The sequence below is a fragment of the Aythya ferina genome (assembly GCF_964211825.1).
Source record: "Aythya ferina genome assembly, chromosome: 9".
NCBI lineage: Eukaryota > Metazoa > Chordata > Aves > Anseriformes > Anatidae > Aythya > Aythya ferina.
This window is the reverse complement of record NC_140305.1, coordinates 4450576-4469314: the sequence shown is the minus strand read 5'-3', so window position 1 is coordinate 4469314 and position 18739 is coordinate 4450576. Positions and strand designations below refer to the sequence as shown.

Sequence of the window (18739 nt, the reverse complement as noted above, 5' to 3'; positions counted from 1 at the left end):
TAAATAAATAAATAAAAGTCAGTCCTATTGAGATGAAAGTGGTATTTATGTTTTTCTCTTCCTGTCTCCTTCCCCAGGAAAGGTGGCAATTAAAAAAGAAGACTTATGTAACTATACAGGGAAAGAGAACTGGTTTATGCTTCAACCTGTTGATTCTAATTCAGAGGTTCAGGTAATTATTAAATTGCACATCTATATTTTTTCAAAAATTAAATATAGATAAGTATATGTAATGGTAGAAGATTTTATTCAACTATGACAGACGGGCTAGCATCTGTGTAATTCTTATGAGTCAGTTTTGTCTTTCAGCTTGATTAAAAAGTAATGCATATTCGATATTTCTAAGTTGGCTGTATTGTTATTCATGATACTCTTAAAAACTGGTAAAAGCAGCAGCTGTTTGGGAAATGTCTAACAGTATTTTGATGCCAAAAATGTTTGGTGCAAGAAGAGCCATGCGCTTGAGAAAGGTGAATGATTTAGGAAACTGTGGAGTCATTTTTTTTAATTCAGTTTTGTGTTACAAGCTGAAATGATTATGTAACATGAAATGGTAACATCTCCAAAATGGGAGTTACTTGTTGTGCTGTGCTCATACATTTATTTTATTTTGAAATACTTCCCACATAACAACTTTCCACAATACTTTCTTGTAACAAGTAAGTTGTACTTCAGAGCTGAATTTTGTCTGTGTTTCAAGTATTCAGACAGGATTATACTAGTGATACTTTAAAATTAGGTGACTCTAGAAGTTGTAGCTACTCTGTGTTTGGTTGAAGAAGAAAACAGAACAGTATTCTTGAGAATCTATTAGCCATGTTGCTAAGATAGCTACTGCAGTCTTTTTTTTTTTTTTCTTTTCTTTCGGATTTACCTAAACCTTGGATATCGTTTCTGGAATTCTCAAGAATTAAACTTGCTGACTCCTACAAAGTAAAAATAAAGTAGGGGTGGAGGAGATGGAGGATTTACAGATCAGTCATTCCATAATACCACCTTACTTGTAATAAACTTAGGACTTCTAGGATCACAAAGCAGTCTTATCACAGAAGGTGTAGACCCATCTTCCAGTGTGGTACCATAGCTCTGTACTAACACTGGTAATCTGAAGTGGAGGTGATTAAAAGTTCAGCAAAGTAAAAGTACTATATGCTTGAGTTCAAACATGGTCTTGGTTTATAAAATAAACTCAACTATCCATTTGTTTGTTTTAACTTATTTTTGCACAAGTTTTTTTTTTCCACTCTGTTTTGCTGTCTTTTCCTTCCCAAAGTAGAGATCACAGATACTGCTAAATGAGTTGATATTGCTGTCAGCTGCCTTACTGTTGTTTTAATCAACCTTATCAAGATGATTTTTTGCTATGCTGTACAGCTTTTGCTGATGCATGAAAGTATGCCACTTAAGCTGCCTTGCTGAACAACCTGAACTAAATAACGTGGTCCAGTTGTATTAAACTGACAAATAAACAACTGTATATTGTCACAGAATGATTTGGGTTGAAAGGGACCTTAAAGGTCATCCAGTTTCCAACCCCTTGCCATGGACAGGAATGCCTCCCACCAGCCCAGGTTGCCCAAAGCCCCATCCAGCCTGGCTTTAAGCACAGGGACAGGGCATCCACAGCTTCTCAGGGTAATCTGTGGTAACTGTTCTAGTAGATATAACTGCATCTGGTGTAGTTATACTGGTGTAAAAATGTTGTAGACCAGATATTACAGATAGAGTAATATAAAGAGACAGATACAAAGAGGGAGCTCTTTATAGCAAAGTTAACCTCAAGCTAAAATTTGTTCTTTTAACAAAGTTGTACATTATTTCTTCACTTTGTATGTGGGGAGGGAGGCAGCCTTTCCATGGCCATTGAAAGTGTATTAAAAATTACTTCTCTTTAATTTTTAGTAAGCATCTGTTGTTTTATGTTCTTAGCTTTTTTTTTTTGTCTTTGGTGGTTTTGCTGCTGGTAACAATAATATGAATGGATATTAATTTTGTTAAAACTTCCTGTTTTGTCCATTAGTTCTTGCGTATAAAAAATATATGTGAATGAGGGAATGCTAAGCAAATCAAGTATTTGAAAAGCTGTGTGGAGCAGTATGTGTTCAGCTGCAGCTGGTGCAAACTTCTTAGCAAAACCCAAATAATGCTTTAAATTTTCTAAAATGCATGTTTGCCTTGTTTTGTTTTGTTGGTCTTCATATAGCTGGTTTGAAATGAGGTCATATTGTTAAACATGCCCTCAATCTGTTCCATTACTTGTAATGAGAGTGAAAAATCTTGTAAAGATTTGATCTATGTTTGTAAAATATATAAGGTCAAAATCTTTCACACACTTCTAAGGTTTTTGAAGATAACTTTGTTTGCTGTTTTCTTTCTTAACGTTGATAGGTTTTACAATTACTGTACTACTGTACTTCCAGTAGACTCCCCTGGCCTTCCTGTAGAATGCATAGGTTTGTTTGGAAAAATGGAGATTGAGCTTCAGTCCAGCATGTGGATTCATAATGGCTCAGATCTGTAAACTTAGGAAAGAAGGAATGTCGAGGTAGAGTAAACCTCGGGATGATCCGAGTGGAATAGATTTTTTTTAGGACTACAGAGCTGTGGGCCAGTGTACAATGCTCAGAGTGGAAGGCCGCAAGATGTGGCGCATTGCAGAAACAGGGCATATGTTTGCTCTGACTTAAAATGAGAAAGCTGGAAAGAAGCCAACTGGAAGCTGACAGAACCTGTATCTGGTAGGTAGAGAGGTTTGTGTAGTAGGTTCACAGAATTAACTATTGCCTATCATGCTAAATGTGGGACTGGCACATAATTTGTGGAGTATTTCGGAGCACTTTTACTTGGCGTGTGTTGTGAGGACTTCAGTTTACTAAAGATGATCTGAGTGGATAACCTGGGCTGTGTTAGTGAACTTTTGTTCAGCTTTTTTTTTTTTTTTTTTTTTCTCCTTTCATACAAAAGCTCTCTAGCTTCTGGCATAGAAAATTTCTTTTGAGATGTTAGTGTAATTTGCATGACATAAAGATGATTTTCGTATTCCTACAAATTCAGCAATTCATTTGTGATGTTTTTCCTTTTCCATAGAGTTAGGAGAAGTGGAAAGAGTAGGACAGAGTTCAAGAGAAATACTGCAATCTAGAGTTTCTGATATTGAGTGAGGAATTGGAGAATAACTCCTAGCATTTCTAACATTACTAACTCGGAATGTGAGTTACTGAGAATGTGTGGGTTAAATATAGTTGTAGCCTACCTTTTAGACAATAAAAGCATGCATTTCCATCCCTTAAATTTAAAGGAGAGAAGTTTTTATGAAGGAAAAACAACACTGTCAAAAAACATTTTGTGGTACACTTAAAACAGTAGTGTGATCCCGTATGTGAAATGTGGGCATAGCGCGTGACTGTCTTTTGACATATGTATTTAAAGTACATTTGCCAGCCCAGTTTCCACTTAAGAGCTTTAGAAAACTTTAATTTAGTATAGATACTTGTAATATTTTGTAATGTGGAAATGATCTAAATATTAAAAAGAAAAAAACAACTGTGCAAATCAAGTGTTTTTGTGGTTCTCAATTTTAGAAACAACTAACAGCTCTATCTTCCTCTAGGCAGTATCAGGAAAGGTAAGTGTCAATCTATTTGTAAAATTAAAATGGAACCACTTTGCCTTTATACAACACAGAGATTGACAGGTGAAAAGCCCATTTCATGCCTTTTTGTGTGCTTCTTATTGTATAAGAATCGATCATTTGTCTGCATTTCAGTCTAAAACAAATCTGTATAACCCCACTTAAAACCCAGTTGCATACTATGTCGAAAGCTCTGATATAAATCTGCAGATCAGCTAATTTAGCAAACCATCATGCTGCTCTCTGTAGACAAAACAAAAATGTACTTGATATTCTACATACTCGTCAGGGAAGTAATCACATAGATACAGCCATTTTACTGTAGCTGTTGTGGTGCTGACTTTTGAAGCAACTACAGTTACAAATAATGTTTCCAAGAGTAGAAAACTTTCTATTATATTTCTACTTTGTGCAAAACACTTGATTTGTGAGTTGTTTTTGTTCTTGTGTTTTGGCCTTTGTCTTTTTTTGTTTGTTTTTAAAGAAGAGCACAGTAGACACTTAAGGCATTCACGAGGTCTGTGCACTAGTAGTCAGGCTAGTTGTTACCATAAATACTAACAAGGTTGCCTTTTTGCTTGTCATTCAAAAACTTTGCTGTGTAAGGCTGTTGGTGAGCTTCTCAGTATACTGTTTTTATCCGATAAATCTATTTTTGTAATTGAGGTCTCTGCTTGACAAATATTTTCTTAATGTACCTGTGTTCCAACGCATGTAGTAAGTTTTCAAAACACTTGGCAGGAATCCCAAAATAGTTACGTTTAAGACTTCCTTTTAAAAGAAACTTCACTTCTCCTCCCATGTGACGTACAGAGAGAAATACAGCCTTTGCCCCAGGGGATTTACAATAATAACACTTCAGTTTTATGTCAAAACATACGTGCTTTAGAAATGTGTGCAAGGTCAGCTGGGGGTTTTATTTCCATTTTAGTATTGTAGCAGCAAAACTGTAATTAAAATTATAGCTTTCTTCCTTCAAAATACTTCACAACTATCTTTCAGATCACTTCTCTGACTCTTGCCAAATTCATTGTTCTGTTGAACAGGAATCGTGATCATGGACAGACCAGAGTCTTCTGATGTTAGCAAGTGGTTGAATCCCAGGTGTACTAAGGAGATCATGGTACACAGGAAAGACTGTATCATGGTCTTACCTCATGGATGTGAAAGCCAGCACAAACACTCAAGCAGTAAAAGGAGTAGCAATATTGTCAAGGCAGCAGATGTTTGGAGCAAGGTTTATAGTACCAAATTTTGATCGTACTAAGAAAGGTGTATATTAATCCATATTGTGCCATTATTTGTGTTTTTTGTTTTTTGTTTTTTTTTTTTTTTAATACATCTTCGTAACTGCCAAACATCACCTGACATCTCAGAAGAAGAAAAGGAGAAAACCAGCTTAAAGCTGCGCTGGAATTTGCTAGGATTTCTAGAGGATAGCCTGACTGGACTGTATTTCACAGATGTATACTAAAGATTACTGGCTGTGGCTAACATATTACTATTGGTAATTACTATTACCAGCTACTGGTCTACTTTTCTAAATATACCTGGCTGCTTGATTCTAAGGTCACTTTAGAACTTTTACCCGAAATGCTTTTAAATCTACCCTTCGTTAGTTCAGGGGTTCATCCCGTGCGTGGGGCAAAAAAGCTGAGAGGGACTTCTGCTCTTGGTACTTCCTCATGTGGGAAGAAATGTTTTTGTTTTTTTTGTATGTTAGATCTGTGGAGGCTTGACGCAATTTGTGTTCTGTCTGCTGTTGAGGATGGTAATGCATCTATTAATCATTGTATCTCTGAGTTCAAACATAGTCACAGGATATATGCTTTAGAATAGCTAAGTGTTTTGTTTTAAGTGATTTTTAACTATAAACCATGTTATTGTTCTAATTACTATTAAAATAAAGTCTTTTAAAACTATTGGTGTTTTTCTTCTCTTTTTTTTTTTTTCAGGGAAAAGTTCACCTTGAATTAAAACTGAACGAGCTGATAACAGATAATGGATCTGTGTGCCAGCAACTAGTAGTACAGTAAGAAAATACATTAATCCTTAAATATTGAGTTGTCTCTTAAAGCATAATGTGATTTGTCCCTTCCAGTACTGAATGTCTGCATGTCCTGGTACCAGTAATGTCTTTCTTTTTTATGTGGCTTTTTTCTTGGAGCCTACCTTGTTGGGGGGAAAAGTAGTAGTATTTTGTTTTGGTATGTGAAAATCTACCTCTAGATTTGCTTCAGAATGACTTTCTCATGGTTAACCATGGTAAGCAGTATTTATAAAAAAACAAAGTGACGGAGTTGCCTTTTTGGGGAAGCACAACATTGCCACATTTCAGTAAAATGTATTAGCAACAACTCAGACTTCTCACTATCAAACTTAATTTTGGACACAAAGTGTAAAGACATTACAGCATGCTAAAGAACATCATAGAAATAATATTTTTTTTGGTGTATGTGATTTCAAAATTGGTAGAGGATACCAGGCAACTGTTACCAATATTAAAGAAAAAGCACAAAATGACATATACTAGAAAACACTAACTAATCTGCAGTTTCATTGTTACTTTTAGAGCTGTGTTTAATAACTTCTGGAGTCTGAATGTAAAGGTTACAGACCTTTTTTCACAGAAAACTAAAATTCCACATGTAGTGATCATTCCATTTCTTGTTATTTGTCATTAAACAATACATTTAATGCTAGAAATTTGTAAGAAGCCAATACAAATGCAGCTATACAATGTTTTGATGCTCAAAAAGTATTTCTGATAAGGATATACTTTAAGATACTGGTCTCTCAAGAAACTAGTCCTCATTTTGGAAGAAGTCTGACAGCCTTCTGTGTTGCTTCTGGCAAGCTGGTTCCTGTAGTTAAAAAGTCTGGTGGAAACCAGGGACTGGCAGACACTGGGATCACCAGCATTTTTTTTCAGCTCTTCTTTGTGTTTTCAGCATAGGGAAGGTTCAAGGGAACAAGCTAGAATTTCAAAAAGCAGTTCTGCATTCTGTTAGTGCTTTAGAAAGAAACAAGACTTTTCTGCACTTGTCTCCTAACAGGCTGTGGGATAGGCCCTGTGAAGACAAGGTACAGACAAGGGGGTTATAAAAACTATGGGATGGTTAAGATGAAAAAACTCAGAAGGTGGTCAGATTCTTTCTGATCTTGTTTTTCAGCATCGTTCACTAACTTATCTAATTATTCAGAGAGTGAGTTTAATTTATGTTGTTAAAGCTTCTCTGTCTGAGAATTCAGCATTAAAGAATGGTTGTATTGCGAAACTGCGAGGGGGAGGAAGTGGTGTGTGGTCTTCCGTTTGTCTCCGCGGCTTTGCACTCAGATCCGTTCTGGGGGCTGGGCAGACCATTGCACTGTCAAGTTTGCTAATGGCATTTTCATTATAAAGTTTAAGCCGTCTTCTTTCTGAATTACCGTCTAGGCTGAGATGAGTAATTTAGTTGGAGCAAGACCTAGCAAAATAATCCTTCACTCTTCTGTTACTTAGCATGAAAAGGGAAGCTAGTTAGGTAATGCAGCTCAGGCAGAGAAACTGGTAATGTTTAACAGCTATTGTAGGCTGATAGTTCAGTTAAGATGTGGAAACTTGTTGTATGTAGATGTTTATTTTTAACTTAAAGATAATTCTGAATGGTCTTTTACTTGTGTGGTAGGTGGCAGCTTGGAGTATCAAGATGTCTTGCTGCTTGTATTTTCGTATCCCTCCCGCTGCACAAGGCAGGACTAGAACAGCTTTCTCTTCATGGACCATTCACCACCAAAAAGCTAGCTGGAGTTTTATAAGCTGTTTTATTCCCAACTTAGCTTTGTTGTAGATGTCAAATTTGTTATTTAATTTTTGTATACCCATGCACTCTAAGTTAAACTAATTATTTTTTCATTTTGATTTTTGGTATGATGAAGAAAAGTTGTTTTAGAAAGTTACTCTTTTAGATTGCAGTTTTGAGTAGGAAGTGGGTTACTCACCATGCCCTCTCTTAGAATCCCTTTATGACGGAGATAAATGATCAAAAGGAAGCCAGGGCACTCTTGTGGTTGCTGTACTCACCCACTCACTGGCATATGGGAGAAGATTGTGCGTTAGACACTGCAGTGTTACATCAGCACTTTTGTTTGCATCTGAGATTATGAAATGAACAGGAGTTCCTGCAGCTAAAAAAATAAATAAATAAATTAGTATTTTGATAGTCTTAAGACGGCTTGCTTTATTTGAAATATATTGTACAGAAATATATTCTGGATGTACATATGAGAGAATTAAAAATAAATCTCTTGCTGGATGTAGTTTTACAGGAATGAATGTAAAAGCATTTTTAAGATGCTTGGTCTTAAAGAACTGGGAAGAACTTATAGAAAACAAAGGAGATTCTTTATTAGAACACATTAGCTTTTTAAAGGTCTGTTTATTTTCTAAATTTCAGAGGGTAAATAGTTATACGTATATTTCATCAGGCACCAGGCCCTGAGAAGTTATTGTATTAGTAAGTCCTTTAACAAAGCTGAAAAATAGCAAGTAGCAGAGCTATGAGTTTGAATAAAAAAGAGGAGTCAGATAGATAGATAGATAGACATAGATATAATTCTGTTCCTACCTCTTGTTGCTCTGTCTAAATCTCTGAGCAAGTTATTGGCCAAAGGAAAATAAAAAACAAATAGCAGAAACAGTAATTCTTAAAGTATGGGCTATACTACGTGCTTTTTTGAGCCATGTTCTACTGCACTGAGAGGCTATTCATTTGGACATGTAATAAGATGGGGGAGCTTTAAACATTCACCAGTTATATATTTTTTTTGTTGAATAAGAGCATTCTAACTACTTGTGCTGGCTTCTTGCATAGGAAAATTTCTAATAGACTTCCACCATGTATTCCCTGGGAGTACAGAAGTTCTACAAAGATGAAAAATAGTTCAGCTCATGTTAAGATCATGTTAAGCACACAGACAGTAGCAAGTAATTAAATGGCTGTGGTTCTGATCATTATCTGGAGTTCCATTGGTCACCCTTTTGTGGCTGAACCAAAGTGATTGGGTTAGACCTGACTAGAAGATGGATTCTTATTATTTTTGTTCTGTAGACATGTTTGTAGAAGCTTTTTTTATTTTTTTTTATTTTTTTTGCTGGTCTTCTGAATGGGTTACATGATGATTTAAAAATGGAATGTGATTCCAGCAGGAAGCATTTTTTAAAAGCTAAGAGTATTGACAACTGATGAAGGTGTTAGCCTCTTACAACTAAGGTAGGAAGGAGGAAGGCTTAATTTTTCATGCTAGTATGTATACTAAAACCTTTTCTGAACAAGAAGCTGTTGGGAAAGCAATGTGTCTTTAGAAAGGTAAGTGATACTACATATAGGGAAGGGATGGTCAGTTGTTGTACCAGGAATATCTCATTCTTTTTGTCTTCTACCTCCCCCACCTTCTAGTTTTTTGTGTGATTTTTATCCTTGGTAGGATCTTCCTTGATGTTATATAAGGGAAGAATGCTTGGGGAAGGATAAGTATTAATATCTTAGACTACAGTTTGCAGTATCAGCAAAGCTGTGGATAAGTCAACCAAAAAAAAAAATCCTTAAAAACTGGAAGTTTGCAGCCTTTGTTCAAGTAGACACAGCGATCTTATACAAGATACACAAGTGACTAATCTGGTCTTACTTGGTATCAGGGAGGAAAAACAAATGATGGCCAATTCTCTGAAGGTGGGAGTTTCAGAAGCCATCTAGGGCTTGTTAAAGTGTTCTAAAAACACGATGTTGACATGCGTTCTTACCTGGATAAAGTCAAATTAAGACTTGAAATTGTCCCACATCAATGAAGTTGGCATATTGAAATAAAGGATAAAGTTCTCCTCATCTGGTGAAAGGCTGTTTTAGGGACTACTAAGTGTGGGCTAAAACCTAAATTTACACATTTTTGTGTTGATTGGAAACTTGCTGTTAAATGTCACGCGAATACACCCACAGACCATTTCTGAATTAAAATTTTGTTTTGTCTCTGGCTGTAGTTGTTTCCTTTTCTAATGTGTGAATGAGGAGGGGAAAAAGATAACGCAATAGATTACCTGCTGACTCAATGCGGGCTCTTTTTTCAAAACCACAATGGCATGTATAGTAGCACATTTCAAAAATACATGTTTGCAGCTCTCCTTTCTGGGAGTCTTTAGAAAAACAAGTTTGTGTGACCACTGTTTGCATATTTGTGCCTGCTGCAACAGATGGTGCTTGAATGCTTTTGTGCCAAACTAAGCTCTAGGATGGTAGTGCTTTCCTTCTCTGCGTTTAGGATGACTTCAACTCTGAAAGAAACAATATCATATGCTTACTTAGTTTCTGCACTTAGAGGACTTTAGTCAACTTGAATTGCAGAGGTACAGAGTTCCTCTTGTTATTGAGGGGATTTACTGAGGGCTGTTTCTCCCTTAAGGACTTCAGTCTTAAGAGCTGAATATGTACCAATTAGTGTCTGAAAGGCTTATATTTCCTGTAGAAAACTCCTCTTCCATACCAAACTACCAAGATTTGGAGCAAGAATTCATGTAAACTGAAAGATCTCTACATGATATTGTAACTGTCAGTCTCTGTTAGCTATTGCTTAGACTACATCTTGATGTAGTTTAAAGAATAAAATGAAAGGCTTTAATGTTCCTGTCTACTTTGTCAAACTAAGGGTTTCTGGCTTTCAAATGAAAATTGCTTGTGGCCTAGCTGGCCAAAAGCATTTGTCAGTGCTGAAATGTTTGCCATATGTTGGAAAGATTTATTATGGTCATCAGAAGAGGAATGCATATTTACTGTTATTTTCTTACTTGATTGGTCAAAGTTGTCTTTTTCTGTCCTATAAGGTTGCAGTTCTAGCATGCTGGTGTCTGATTGTTTAGGGAAAGGTAGTATATACATGAGGTTTGCTAGCTGGTTCCTTAGGTAAGTAAAAGTGTTACGATATTTGCTAGCTGATAAGCTCATGGGGTTTGCACCTTTCTGTTTCTGTCGAGCCTACTCTGAGCTGCTTCAAATCTGAATGTGTTTGGATACTGTTTGTTTAGTAACTTTAAAAATACCTGCAATAATTCAGTCATCTGTATTCAGCCCCTAGGGAGTAAGAATCCAGGGTGGTCCTGCTGAGCTGGTGTAATGGCTTCCTACCCTTGGTGGCTGCTTGCCTTGCACCACCTTGTGAGGCTTGTGAGCTCTCTTGCATGACTGGGTTAATTTAGGTTGCTAACCTGACTGAAACTGTATTAAAACCCAAGTAGCTTTCTGTAAGATTAGCAAACGAACTCATCATTGGTGACAGGAGCAAGGCAGGAGTAAGAGAAGTACGAGGACCCTCCATTTTGGTGCAGTTTGGCTGACTTAATGGTACTGTCAAATACTGTGTCCAAAGCAGACTCGAGACTGTGACTGGCAAATGCAGGGATGGTTGTGACTGGCCAACTCAGGGTTGGAAGGAGAGGAGGTCAGATAAATTTGGAACAAATACCTGAGCCTGTTGGTTTGAAGAGCACAGGTTTGGGAATACTAGAAGTTGACAGGGGACTGGGGTGGAGTTTTGTTTCTTGAGCTGTTAAAACAGGGTAGGCTGTGTAAGCTAGCTAGATCTTGCTTACAACAGAGCTGGGACTTGGGCAGGAGGAGACAGGGGAAGTCTGGATCTGCCTGCCTACACAAGGAGACTGGCTGGAATATGAAATTAGCTTGAAGCGACAGATCTGCGTGATTAATGTGGAGATTCTAGTTCTGCTGCAGGGCTGTGCAGTTGTCAGAAAAATGTTTTTCCAGCTTGCTGGAAATCCAAATGCAGGCCACATCGTGATCAGAGAAGGAGTTAGAAACTTTTTATGTAGTAAAAGCTGCTTTCTATAGCTGCCGAAGTCCATTTGCTAGAGCAATCCATGAGTTTGGTTAATGTGAGGCTGTATGAAGAGAAATTGTTGTTGTTGAAATAGTTGAATTCTGTCCAGATACATTTGACTTGAGCCACCTGATGTTGATTTCCTCTGAGAGTCAAGCTGAGGCGGACTTACTCAGTTTCAGCTGCGAGTACCATGAGGTATCTCTGGGAGCTACAACAATACTAAGTTTAGTATTACAAAATGCCTAATAGTTGGAAAGATTAAGTCCTAGTCCTAGATCAAGTATTGATCTCGAATCAGCTACCTAAATGACTGGAGTCTAGACGGTTTAATTTTGTCACCACTCTTCTATGTCATGTATGTGTTGGAGGAGGAATCAATTAATGCTTAGGAAACAACTGGATGTTTCAAGAACCCGTTTAAATGGTGGGCTTGTAATCAGTGTAGGATTCATTGTGATTCAAAAATTACTGAAATGCTGAAGGCCACATGCTTAAAAACTGGAAGAAAAATAACAAATGATTGTGTGGTGGCTCAGCACTAAATGTTCCCTGAACTGGCTTACACAAAGGGACTTGTTTGAGGAAAATAGCATCTGGTTTGTAATAGTGCATGCTCCAAAGAGGGTGGAGTTCTGAGACAGCACAGGAGTGTTAATATCTGTTATTTCCCAGCTTGGGAGGGAGTTTGCAACCCTTGCAGGTTTTCTAACTTTGTTTTCTTACATACAGAAGGCGTTTACTTAGCAGTATATAACTACTGTTGCTGCTATGCAACTTTCTTAAACTTCATTGGCTCTCAGCTGTGTTACAAACTATTGCACAACATAAAACTCCACGTAACAGTATTTAGAGCATGTATTTGATTATTTGTGTCAACTTAGAGCAGAAAAAAATGTTTAATTTCTTTGTAAGTTACCTAGATTCTGTTTTTTACTAAAACAGATTATGGCAAACAGAACCTACTTATGTTGCTTCAGTTAAATTCTGGCCATATGTTATTTAAAAATAAATACTTAAAAAAGAGAGAGTGAATGTAACATTTGGATCTTCTCTGTGTCTTAACTGTTTATGAAATTTTGTAATCCATTAAATGTTTCTGGACTTAATAAATATTAAAATATGCATGACTGCACCATTTTGCTAGGAAGTTTGTTTCTGCTATAAGTTTACACACTGTTTTGCTTTACTTCTGTTGTTGCAGCTGTTTATAGTTAATACATTTGGGCAGCATCCGAAGGTTAACTGGCTTGCAGGCCCAGCTTTGCTGCTACTAGTGTTGCTGCCATGGTGATTCAGAAATTGCTAGCCTTCAGAAAGGATCTAGAACAAGTGTTTGTGTTCCCATGAACATTACTTTAAAATCATCCTGTCCCCTTTGCATCAGAAATGATGGACAGCATAGCTCTGTACTTATTAATCATCAGTTTACAGCTTGCTGTATGCTATATATATATATATATATATATATATATATATATATATAAATCTGTATGCTATATGCTATGTTTTTAAAAGGGCATTTTAACTGTGATCATATGCTACCGTGAAGAGAGTTTGGATGTTACCTTTGGAACTATTTTTAAGGATAAACTGTTCTTTCCTTCTGTGGCTGAATAGCATGGAAGGAACCAAGACATGCTAGGGCTATACGCTAATAGCTTTGGATGTTTAATTTTAAATAATATTTCAGGATATGACTGCATACTCAACTCAGAACCTCGTTTAGCTGAAACAAAACATTCAAACCCATTTTAATGCATTCCAAATGTAGTTGCTGCCATCATGGATGAGGCCCAGTAGCTTTTTGTGGGCCTTGAGAAATCAGATTTAAAAATTAATGAAGGTTGCACTTTCCCCTAACATGGGGGATCATTTTACTTAGTATTTTGTCATGCATGTGTGATACTGGAATGTTTTTGTTTGAAGCAATTCCAAGATTTTTTCCGCACAAAGCTTCTGAAGTCTGACTGTATGCCTGAGTATTGCCTTGTGTTATCATAAAGAAATCTGTAGTTACAGATTAAGAAATCTTACAGATAAAGAAATCTACCTCAAAGTTTATACTAATAGGAGAGAGGAGAGGACTTTAAAAATGTTTTAAAAAAGAAAGGATTGCTTGTGTTTTTATTTTTTTAAAACCAAATAAATTGATCTGCTGTTTGCATTTTCATTTTTAGCATAAAGGAATGCCATGGATTGCCTCTTATAAATGGACAGAATTGTGACCCTTATGCAACAGTCTCTCTTGTGGGTCCATCCAGGTAACGTTTTATTATAAAATGAATGAATCCAAAGTGTTGTGATCTGGAAAAGAAATCCATAAGTTTTAAGCAAAACCTTTAAAATACAGGGGGTTTTAAATAATACTGCTTTTTTCAGAAAAATACTTCACATCACGTTTTCCACTGGTATAGTATTCTCCCCATCTGAAAGTTATGAATATGTTTGATCTCTGTGACTGGCCAGTACTAGCCAGGAACCACTTATCACTCTTAGTTTCTTCATAACTCTCGGGTTTTAGACTGACCTCTTAATATCTGCACTGTGCTTACTATTAGTTTTAGTCAAATTTAGTCAAATAAATATAGTCAATTTCTCACTCACCTTTTTCTGTTTCATTTTCCTTAATTTATTAGTTTCTTTGCAGCAAATGTTTGGGAATTGGGTGAGAGCAAGATGATAGAGGTTCTGGTGAGACCTCTCTAGTGGCAGTATCTTCAGGTTGCCACATTCAAATTACTCACAATTCAAGGTTTTTTTCTTTTATATTTTTTGAATCAGTAATCCTGAATAGCTGGTGGGGTTTTTCGTTTATGAAAATCCCTTATCACACATTTTCTGTCTGCAAGTCCCTGTCCAATAACATGTAACGTAAGCTAGCTATCAATTGCTTTTTTGCAACCTCAAACCGAAGTTCATCCCCACTTTCTTGGGCACTGGTGAGCTGTCACATGAGCACAGTACCAGGACATTTACTAGAAAGCTTACACGTGTTAGACTTCTGAAGAATGGTCTCTGAATCCACTCTAAGTGAATGGGGTGTTTTTTTCTCCTTGATAATGGATGATCAGGTTTTTTAGGTGTCGTTTTTTATTATTTTTATTTTTTTACTCTTTTTTTCTTTTTATTAAGATGCCTAGGGAGAGTCTATCATTATACTTGGAAAGCATGGTGTTGTTGATTGTCAAAGGTAAATTGACAGCTATTTCCTGTCTGAGTCCTGTGATACAGATGGAACAGGGTGAAGGTTGATCTTGCACAATATTTATCCTGGTGGTATGGGCACATACGTGCAAATCTGACAAGTTCAGAAGTTAAGAATTTCCGATCTCATGCATGGCTGACTCATGTACCATGAGCAGAGTATTTATATAGCCAGAACCTCCTGAAAACAGTTGTTTGAAGGCTAGGAGACACCTTTTCCTCTACATTCTCTGTTTTTCTTCACCTACATTATATATTTGTTTGCTTTATAAAGCATTTTATACTATCATAGCCTTTCACTAGCTAAATAAGACTTTATAATAAATGTTTAAAATGTAAAAACCTGTAATTTTTATTTATATAAGTCAGAAAGGACTTGGGAGTGTTTGTTTGTCCCTATGCTGTTTAGAATTCAGTATTAACAGCAGTTTCTTCTAATGAAAACATTGAACAGCTTGGTGTAAGCCTGTCTGTGTAAAGAAATAGCGGGTATTTCTCTACCAAAAGAAAATGGAAAAAACAAAAATGGTCACTTGAACACAGTCGAGAAAACTGTGCTCATAACCTGCAGGCAGTGGTAACAAAATTGCCTATAGGTTTAAGCTTGAAGTGTTTAATGAATTGTTAAAATATTTTACCTTATGTGCAAATTACACTTGTGAAATGAAATCGAAACTTGGGCTGAACAGGTGCACTGATAAGTGCTTGAAATTTTAACCTCAGACTATATTGTGAAGATAATCATGTAAGATTGATTGATCTCTAAAATGACAAAATATTTAAACTTAAATGTGTGGGCCCTTCTTGACAATAGAATGTCTTTATAATTGTGTGTTTAAGTTGTCTATGGTAAAAATTTTACCACATTGGAACAGGAATGACCAAAAGAAGACCAAAGTAAAGAAGAAAACAAGCAATCCGCAGTTTAACGAAACATTTTATTTTGAGGTAACTTTTTGTGTGGTATTCTGTCTATCTATTTTATTCAATCCTTCAAATATTTTTAAGTGAGCTGTGTAGCAGTTGCTAATGCAGAAAGCTCTCTTCAAGCAAATGAAAGAGCTTTTGCTAACCCCTCCAGTAGACATCCTTACGTTGCTGTGGACTGTCAGACAATAGCATTCCCTTTCGATTGCTATGTAAAAAGAGACTTTTCTTAATAAGCACATATGTAAAGATAACTTGTTATCTTTAATCTTTTTATATACCATCTGCTGCCAATAGGAGTTTTCTCAGAACTTGAACCTATCCTGTGGAATTCAACTTAAATATTTTCAAGAGCCTTCAGCTTGAGAAATATATTTATTTCCTTAATAAAATAACATAGCAATTATACCCAATAAAGGCTAATTTCATGATTTGATTAAAAGAACATTAACTTTTTTTATTTGGGATTTGATTTCAGTTCCGCTTGAGTTGCCCTACTATAGCCGAATAATGACTCCAAATTTATACCTGATTTTGTTGTAATTAAAAACTACATTGCTTGTATTGTTCACTTGAGAGTTAAAAGTAGTAAAATTTGTGCCTTAAATGTATTCAAATTTATTGTGTTTATATAAATCCTGATTCTGCTGCATGCCTTCAGTGAGACATTTTTCCCTACTTAAGTATAGAGTAACAAGTATAGCATGTGTTTCAGTTTACCTGCTCAAGATACTGAATGTGATTTGTTGGGAAGTCAGATAATAGGATAAAACTATGATCAAAAAACACTCCAGTAGCTTAATGACTTCTGATTTACCAGAGTTAACCTGAGAATGTGACCAGTCAAGAAATTAGAAAGTATAACAATAAGATCGTGATATAACTAGGGCAATAGAAGTGCACTTCTTGTTTCCTTATACGTTTCAAGACTAACCTTAATGCTTTCTTCCGGCTCATGCTGAAACCAAAGAAATTCTTGACAGTTTAATGTCATATTTCCTTCTTGTTTTTTCTAATAGATTTGTACTGTAGTTCCCTTAGATCTCAGCTAGCCCTTATCAGGCTCTCCTGTGACCTCTTCTCAACATTTTTTAACCTGCTTTCTGTGAAAAGGCAGTTTGTTTCGTAAACTGAATGTTTTCCTTGTTTAAAAGGAATAGTAATTATTTACCAGTGTTAGTCTTGAGATTTTCTGGTTTTTGAGTTGTGTAATACAACAGTAAAAAGTGTGCTAATAGAAAAACTCTACTTGCAGGTAACCAGATCCAGCAGTTACACCAAAAAGTCCCAGTTTCAGGTGGAAGAAGAAGACATTGAGAAATTGGAAGTCAGGTAAATTATGTAGATTATAAAATAATTTATTTTATTATTATCATCATAAGTTACTGTACTTCAAGACAATAAGGAAATGTTTTATTGTAGCTGTTCAAGATGTAGCTTTAGAGAATTACTGGATAGATTTGTACTAAAGATCCTTCTAACATAGAATATTACTCAAATCTTGTAGTATTTTGTTTACTGAAGATGAAATGGTGGTGTGGTGTTTTTTTGTTTGGTTGTTTTTTTTTTTATTTTTTAAGTAAATAGTGCTAGAGTGTATCTAGTGGTCTAAACTTCCTTCCTGTGGGTAAAGAGGCATGAGGACCTCCTGCTGTCAGTACATACTGTTTGGGCAGAACATTGAGTACAGAACTTGTCCTGAAGGATAACAGCATACTTGATGTTTGCCTGTGGTTTCAAATGCAGGTAGCTGTATTTTTTTATTTTTTTTTAAATAATAATAAAAAAGGCTTCTTATGAGCTTCTTATAGTTTCACATTACTTCGTAGAGAAACGTTTGTGTTGCATCTTTTCCTTGCAAAAAAGGGGTACATTACCCCTTTCCTGTTGCTTTGCTCTTAGAGCAGGTCTGTCTGTAATTTTGCCATGCAGTTAGAACAGTTGAGAGCCCCCGTACTCAGCTTCTTTTCTTTATTGTGCTCATGCACATACATGCACCAGATATACTGAATGACAAAAAGATCTTCAAGGCTAGCATAAGTTTCCTAAAAGACATCAGAAGAATTTAGTGGTTAGATAATAGCTATTATAGAACTAAATTTGTGCATTTTTTTACTACTAGCTTCATGAATATCTTAATTAGTATTGTGTATATCATTATAGATGCAAATATTTTTAGAAAAATAGTCATGCCCCAACAAATCTAGTATTTATTTTTTTTTTGTTCTCCTTAACATCTGCTGTCTGTCAGAAATGTCAGCGAGGTAAGAAGTACTAGAAAAAAAAACACAAGGTGCATGTCTGGAGTCTGTGATTCCTTTTGAGGTTGTAAACATACAAGCTTCTCTTTGGAAAAACATGCGCATGTGTCGGTGTGGCATTGCGGTGTGCCCAGTTTTAGCAATTAGAGAGGGATATGTGTATATATATCAGTTAAAAAGTTCACTTGAGTTATTCAAGAAGAAATGTGGACAGTTTTGGGGGTGGAATCTTTTTTTAATGATGCAAGGTCTGCAAGTCTAACTTTCACTGTTTGTTTATTCTTTATGGGTTAATAAGCCACTTGTTTGATTCCTCTTTATTTAATTAGAATGGAGTGACATTTCTAACATTTCCTGCCTGCATGCATGTGGATTAGTGCTGTAAGGCAGTTGCTGTAACTTGAGGATTTTTATTACTCTGGGGAACAAAAAAATAATGAGCAATGTTCTGATTTCCAGGGTTGACCTATGGAACAATGGAAATTTGGTACAAGACATCTTCCTAGGAGAAATTAAAGTTCCTGTGAAGGTGTTAAGAAATGATTCCTTTCAAGCATGGTGAGAAATGATGGCTCATAAGTTAATTCTATTCTAACATGCCTATTTCCCCTTGCAAAGGATATGCTTTATTCTAACTGTTCACTGAAATATGTTGTTCTGCTTGAGTTGTTGTAGTCTAGTTCATCTGAATAAGGTTAGAATTCTGTACATGCAAGGTGCAAAGGGTAAGATGTCTTTCTAGAGGGTTTTCTTGCTCAATAAATTAACCTTGACAGAGGGTTCGTGTACTTTTTCCCTTCTGCCAATCTGCCGTCTCCCACAGAATAGTTAATGTGTTTGAGTGGAAAAT

General features: G+C 36.0%; 1 protein-coding gene across 2 annotated transcripts in view; it reads left to right on the top strand.

Moving 5' to 3' along the window:
- The window catches only part of RASA2 (RAS p21 protein activator 2), a 51417-nt gene that overhangs the window by 12758 nt on the left and 19920 nt on the right, over window positions 1-18739 (top strand). For both annotated transcript variants that reach the window (XM_084530126.1, XM_084530127.1), the window contains exons 4-9: window positions 78-172; window positions 5587-5663; window positions 13675-13758; window positions 15577-15649; window positions 16884-16960; window positions 18349-18447. In XM_084530126.1, coding sequence (XP_084386252.1) covers window positions 78-172; window positions 5587-5663; window positions 13675-13758; window positions 15577-15649; window positions 16884-16960; window positions 18349-18447 — 505 coding nt within the window. The remainder of the gene's footprint in view (window positions 1-77; window positions 173-5586; window positions 5664-13674; window positions 13759-15576; window positions 15650-16883; window positions 16961-18348; window positions 18448-18739) is intronic.